This window comes from Mesoplodon densirostris, chromosome X (genome assembly GCF_025265405.1).
Source record: "Mesoplodon densirostris isolate mMesDen1 chromosome X, mMesDen1 primary haplotype, whole genome shotgun sequence".
NCBI classification, from domain to species: Eukaryota; Metazoa; Chordata; class Mammalia; order Artiodactyla; family Ziphiidae; genus Mesoplodon; species Mesoplodon densirostris.
Window position 1 is genome coordinate 41,320,119 of NC_082681.1, and position 7,257 is coordinate 41,327,375.

The 7,257-nt window shown below is 50.2% G+C and overlaps 1 protein-coding gene across 1 annotated transcript; it reads left to right on the forward strand.

Annotated features, from left to right (window-relative positions):
- The first annotated feature begins 4,564 nt into the window (after positions 1-4,564).
- Positions 4,565-5,002, forward strand: KCNE5 (potassium voltage-gated channel subfamily E regulatory subunit 5). Its single transcript, XM_060088097.1, has one exon. It carries the CDS (start codon positions 4,565-4,567, stop codon positions 5,000-5,002), a length of 438 nt encoding a protein of 145 aa, XP_059944080.1.
- The last annotated feature ends 2,255 nt before the right edge of the window (positions 5,003-7,257 follow it).

A 7,257-nucleotide genomic window follows, 5' to 3' on the forward strand; every position in this document is an offset into this window, starting at 1 on the left:
TGGGGTGCATTCCAACCCATAAATATCGATCTTTATCAAACCCCACTTCCCCCACCCCAAATATAGCATGTATTCCCATGAAGCAACTGAGAAGCCCCAGTTGGATCCAGGAACGGTCCCATTTATTCTCCTCCCTCTTTTGAATAAAAAGGGATCTTCCTTTTTTGAACAAGGCTTTGGACTCTAGTATTTGGGTCCAGAGTCAAAATTCTGTCCAGGGCTTCCCTGGTGGCGCAGTGGATGAGAGTCCGCCTGCCGATGCAGGGCACATGGGTTCGTGCCCCGGTCCGGGAAGATCCCACATGCCATGGAGCGGCTGGGCCCGTGAGCCATGGCCACTGAGCCTGCGCGTCCAGAGCCTGTGCTCCTCCGCAACGGGAGAGGCCACAACAGTGAGAGGCCCGCGTACCGCAAAAAAAAAAAAAAAAAAAAAATTATCTCCAAATCAGAATTCTCACTGGATTTCATGCCCACTGCTCATCCCACTCCAGATCCTGGCACTCCCTGCTTGTCCCCAGTTCACAAAGAAGTGGCTGTAAGCCATCAAAGCCACAGACAGTTCACCAGTGTGACTTGTTCACTGATGTGTCTCTAGGACCCAGCACAGTGCCTTGCAAAGTGTAACATGCAACAAGTGTTTGTTGAATAAATGAATGAATGAATGAGTGATTCTTTCTGGGTCTGTAGTTGGTGCTTCACGAAGACATTTTTCCTCCCCTCCCTCAGAGCCCATTGTGGCTTTGCCAACCTCCTGGACTCCAACAGTGCTTACCATCTGTGCCCGTCGTTTGGCAACTAGCCAAACTCAACTCAGTTCAATTCAACCAACTTCCATGGAGCTGCACTATTGGCAGGAAGCATTCACAGTCTCAAGGAATGGTGAAAGCATTTCCTAGCCCATGGCGCCTCAATTGTACTTTTAAAACAACCTTGGCATGGAACAGAACCTTTTCCAAGACTTTTTGAAAGTCTAAATACATGATTATAAATTACTTCCCTTTGTCAACACACTTGATTACCGTTCAGGAAATAAGTGAGTTCTGGACAACAGATCAACAGATGATTATGGGGCAGGTATGGGACAGGTGTAGAGGGGCTGGAAGTCTGGGGAGGAATGAGACTCAGTCCTTGTCTGATGGATTCGGACTTTCATTAAGTGTGGGGAGGAAAAGGGGGTTGGCATCTCAGCCATTCAGGGCTGGGATTGAAGGGATGTCCAGCAGCTCCTTGAGTGAAAAGAAAGCCAGAGTCTCCCACACACACACCTGTTGTTTTTTTCTGAGGGTTGGGCCTTTTTAAATTTTATGACTAGTCTCCATTCCTGTTTCCACCCCCTTCTATACATCTCTTGCTTCCTATGCCAGTCTTCTGTAAATTTCTAATTTGCTTTCTCTCTGGTAATTATTTCTTTTAATGGAATTAGAATTGGCCTTGTATGTGTTCATTAAAACATTATCTTCAAGAGCGAGAACCTGGAAATTAATCAGAAATCTTACAATAAGAGCTAAATTAAATACATAATAGCAGATCCATAGTATGGAATACTGTATAGGTAGTAAAATGATGTTGTAAAAAATAGTAACTGACATGGGGAAAAATTCCCAATATCTTGTTAAGTGAAAAAATAGGCTACAAAACAATGATGTATAGTGCCTGTGTGTGTGTGTGTGTCCATGTGCAACACATGTGCGCTATTGTTGACTTTTCTTATTGATGTTTTTCTGTGTTTTCCAAATTTTCTGCACTGAATGCTGCAGTCTGAATTGGGGCACTATCAAGAGGGGTGCATTGTAGGGACTCTGAAAGCACAAGTAAGGGGAATCAAGCAAGACTTCCTTTTGTGAGTGTATTTTGAGGAAGGTGAAAGGCATAGAGTATTGGAGAGGAACTCGAGGAATATGCTGTTTTTCAAGTGCAAAGGAAGAAGGTGGTGTCTACGGTGGTGAGGACTTCAGGCCCATCAAAGAAGACTGGGCTCCATTAAAGAAGCAGTGGGGGAGCAACTCTGGGTCTCTGAACACAGGGGTGAGTGGATGGAAGTGGTGTTGGCAGAGGATTATTCCAGCCATAGCAGGGTGGACTGGGTTGTAGGCAGGGTGATCTGCCAGGAGACTCTCAGTTTGCATATTTGACCTGAGGTAACGAGAGCTTGGATTAAGCTTGTGGCAATAAAACCAGCAAGGAAGGAGCGGATGGATTTGAGAGATGTTACCAAGAAAGAATCAGAGCTAGAGATTCAAATTTGGCTAAATATATGCCAGGTGGTAGGTGAAAGCATGTAAGGAGACACTTTCCAAGGAAATGGATGTTAAGAGAGAATAGCTGAGGATTGAGTCTTAAGGAATTCCAACAGTTAGTGGGAGGAGGAAAGAAGAGGGGCCAGCAAAGGAGACAGAGAGTGACGCGTCAGAGAGATAAGAAGAGAAACTTGAGAATGCAATGCCATGAGAGCCAAGGGTAGGACAGGAAGGAGTGGGTGGTTGATGGTATCAAATTCATCCTTGAGGTCAAAGATGCAAACTGAGCAGAGACCCTTAAATTTGGCTGAGAGGCCGCTGGTGAACTTACTTACAGAGAGTGGTTTGGGCAGAAAGTGCTGGACTCTAGAAAGTTCCAGGGAAGGGAGTGGTGGGGAAATGGAGGCAGCCCATGTGACAAGAGTCATGTGTTATGACATAGAACAAGGTCAAACTTTATTATTCTAAACCTGCTGCTCAACCATTTGAATCTACTGGCTCATAAGGCTGTTGAAAGTACAATACACGTTTAAATGATTGCTTTTATGCTACAGTGAAGGGGCTTCTTCCTCCCACTGCCCCAAACCGAAAAAAACCCTAGAGATTCTGGGCATGTTTTAACAGATCAGAGGAGTCTTTTAGCTTAACAGTCCTGTCGCTAGGTTGGTACTGCTTTGAGAATTTCCTAGCTGTGTCCTCTGTCGTTAGTCACGCCAACTCACTTGAACAATTCTTCCCTGAGCCCCTCTGAGGTGAGGACATTGAGGCAAGGTGATTAGGAGGGAGCCAGTGGTCAGGGGCACGTGGAATGTCTCTAAGATGTATGTAGAGGCTGTTAAACAAGGCTCCGTTTGAGACCCTGGATATAGTTTGGTGCCAACCTCACTCCAACACACAGAAGGCTACAGCCCGGAGTGGACAGTGGGCTGAAGGGTGACTGAAACAGAGGCATCAGAAAACCTTCTTTTTTAACCCATGGCCCCTGACAATTGAATGGTCCCTGGACCGAATGGTCTTGAACAGGCACCTTGGTTTGCAAGGGGTACATAAAGGCATATAGCTTTGTTTCATTCCTTCTATTACTTGGCAATCATATACAACCCGACCCGACCAGCACTACTTCACTTTTTTTTTTCCTACTCGCTGTCTAGAAATCAATCCTTTGAGCACTTTCCCTTTGTGAATCCCAGTCTGTTTCCAGTTTGACATACTATGGATTTATTTCTGTCTTAGTGACTTGTTTTCCCCTAAAGGAAGATACCTTCTGAGAAAAAAAAAGGCTGCCTCATGAGCCAGCAGGGCCTAGACCTGTTCCCAAGCCCCAGAAAGGCACAGAGCTGAGTATCTGGCTAATTGCTTGTGGAGGTAAGCATATTCTCTAGAACTGGCACTTTTCAGATCCCGAGACGTCTAGGGAGTGTAGCCAAAGGGCTTTTTAAATGTCCTTACTCCTTTTAATGGAAGAACTTGGTTGCATTTCTGGGAAGATGGCTTGCCGCCCACGGGAAACAGGGTCATATCATAGATGGTACACTCATACGCTAAGATGTGGAGGCCCCTCTAAAAATGTGATAGGAAATCAGAGCAGGGGTACTTCCCAGGAGGCTGGTATAATATCAGAAACCTTTTTTGGAAGCCCCGGGCGTCCTACTCCACTTCAGTCACCAAATTTGTCCTGAGCATCTTCTGAATAAGATGCTCACCTCGGTCCAGGGGAAGCAGTGAGGGCTGGAAAGATAGGCCAGGGTTCTTGTCCATGGGAGTAATCACCCGCCCTGAGATGTGGACCCACGGTCTCGGCTGCCACGTTTCGTGAGTGCTGATGGAACCCCGGTGCAGGGCCCGCCTCGTGGGGGCCAGATGCTGTATCTGGGCCAAAGCTGGGCCTGCAGGGCAGGTGGCCAGAACGTGGAAGGAATTCTCTTCAGTAGCCCGGGGTCCACGCTTGGCCCCAGCGAGCCGCCCTGCCAGCCTCTGCTGCCCGGGGCCCCGCGCATTCCGCGCGCCCCCGCCCCCTCCGCCCCTCTCCCGGCCTCGTCCCCTCCCTCGTCCCCTTCTCCTCCCCCCACCAGCTGTCCCCTTTCCCCGGGGCGGCGAGACAGCCGGAGCCTGGGAAGAGGCGGCCTCGGGCCGAGGGGGCGTGGTGGGGAAGGGGAGGAGGCGCCGGGGTGAGGGGATAAGGAGGCCCGGGCGGCGGGGTCCCCCAGCCACTGCGTCGCGCGCCCGGGAGCCGGGTGCAGCCGCCGCCGCTCGCCCGCATCCCCTCGTCCCGGCCCGGGGGCAAGGTCAGCAGCGATCTGGAGCCGCCGTGTCACTCCCCGACAGCTATGAACTGCAGCGAGAGCCAGCGGCTGCGGACCCTGCTGAGCCGCCTGCTGCTCGAGCTGCACCACCGGGGCAACGCCAGCGGCCTGGGCGCTGGCCCCGGCCCGAGCATGGGCATGGGGGTCGTGCCCGACCCCTTCGTGGGCCGCGAGGTGACCAGCGCCAAGGGCAACGACGCCTATCTCTACATCCTGCTCATCATGATCTTCTACGCCTGCCTGGCCGGAGGCCTCATCCTGGCCTACACTCGCTCCCGCAAGCTCGTCGAGGCCAAGGACGAGCCGTCCCAGGCTTGCGCCCAGCACGAGTGGCTCCCGGGAGGTGCCCCGGCCGCCGCTGACGCTGAGACAGCCGCTGGATCGCCCGCCGAGGACCGCCGCCAGCTCGGCCCCGCCGGTCTGCCCGGCCCAGCCCTTGCCCGGGCCGCCGAGGGGGTCTAGAGACGCCGCCCCAGCTCGCTGGCTCGCCCGCGCCCTCCTCAGCTCGCTCATCCCTGGGCGCAGCACCCGCCTGCCTTGCCGCCTTTTCCTCTCCTCCCCTTCCAGGGCTCTCCTCACCTGAGGCCCGGACAACGTTGAGAGGCCAGGAGACCTTGTCTGGAAGGCCCTGGAAGAAGCACCACCCTACCCTCTCCGGGCCAGCCTCTCCCTCCTCTCCCCCCCCACCCCCCACCCCCGACCCTGCACAACCCACTGCACTAAACTGTCTCTGCTCTCTTGTCTTCAGACGGCCCTGACAGCACGCTCCAGCCCTCTGGGAACTGAATCCAACACGTCCAACACTTGGCACTGAACTGAAGCCATGAAGTCTATCCGAACTCTGGGCCGTCTAACTGGCAGCTGTTCCGGGGGCTGCCAGGGACTGCTCACTCTGCAGAGCCAACGGGCTTGCCATCACTGCCAGGCCGGCTGGGGCAGCTCCAGCTTCCTGTTGCCTTAGGGACAGAGACAAAGAAAATGAAGAGAACTCAGACATCTTTTCCCTCCCTCCTCCTTCAGCAGGGAGCTAGCAGGACACTAGGACCAGTCTGTGGCATAGAATGGACTTAATGGGACTGGAGGTGGAAGGGGGCTCAGAGGGTGGGGAAGACCTACTACCCCCAACTGTATGGTTTTCTTGCATCCAGTTGTCGTCCTGAAGGTAACTTGCCTAATTTTGAGTAGCTCTGCCATCTTTTGCCATGGGTAACCATTGCTGGGCATATCACCCCAATACTTCCCAATGCCTCCTATATTGATTCAGTTGTCATGGCAGCTGTCTGCTTCATCCATGGAACATGAGGCTTGGTCGTCTCCTGCTCTGTAACCTGGGGAATGTCAGAGGCAGGTAATAAAGGTCGTTTAAACAATAACCTGAGACTCTTTTCTCAAAGATCCCAGCCATGAGACCCAGTACTATATAGAGAAGGAACCCTTTTTGCTTTTGGAAATAATGTTTAGATTGGGGAGTTGGGTTGTTTTGATACCTATATCTATATATCCAGTTCCAATGCAACAGATATCACTGTGCATGAAGAAAAGTTTTATGTATGGCTAAATGGGTTGTTTTTTCAAGTGTTTCCAAGTTATAACTACTTTCTTACTTCTCCGCTCCTTTTCCCTTAATTCTGAAGCACTTTCAAATATCACAATGCTAAATAAGGATTTCCCACTTACCTCTTGCAGTTTTTCAGGATATACTTTAAATTAAAACAACCTCTCACACCCATCACTATTAGCTATTATCAAAGTTCATTTTTAGAAGCCACCTTCATAACTCTCCCAAAGAAGCGACTTATTAAAAGAGAAAAAGCCACCAAAGAGTGTAAATCTTAAGTCAGAGAGGAGATGCTTGAACTAAGCTGTCTTAATCAATGATGGGTAAGTTTAGAGGTGTATGCTTATTGATTTATTCTCCTTTGAAGGTCATCAGAAACTTGCCTGCTTAGGGCTTAAATGCTTATACCTGATGGTGGCTGTTTGGGCCTCATCAAACACACATAAAATCACCTCTTAGCGTTAAGCCAACTTGCTTCAAGACAACTGGTTTCTCAGTAATAGCAGGACAAAGAAATTATGGGTTACTTAAATGCACTGATAATACACAAGCCTCATTCAAGGCATTGGTTTTGACCTTGTAGCCCATATGGTATTTTACTGGAGCTATTAATAAGCTAAATGAACTTACTTTCATTCCCAGGATTCACTCCTTGAAGATATATTGGCCTTACCCCATTGGCTCCTCTCCAGTCCTAGTTCCAGCCCTAAGGTCGACCCCTTTCCTTGCAGGTGGGGGCCAGGGATTGGGCAGTGGTCCAAGATAACGAGACAAAGAGAGGTGATGCTGTGAGAGCCATCTCAGGGCCAGGCAGGGAGGCCTGAGTGGGATGCGGAGGGAGGGCACAGATATCCAGCCATGCCAGGGGCATATGGGGGAGGGCAGGCCTCAGCCTTGTATTTCAGGTACAACAAGGTCCCTCATTGATCTGGCATAACTGGGGACACGAGGTTGTTTGATAATGAAGCATTCTCACTGCTTTAGGTGTTGAAATTTTGTAAACATCTGTACTATTTTTCATAGACACTAAAATATATATATTGCCAAAGAAAGGCAGCTGGGAGCAGTTGGGATAATGCCCATAATAATCATGAATGTGCCAGCTGTGGGAAACAAATCCCACTGCCAAAATATTCCTGCTTTTAAACACATTTTAACC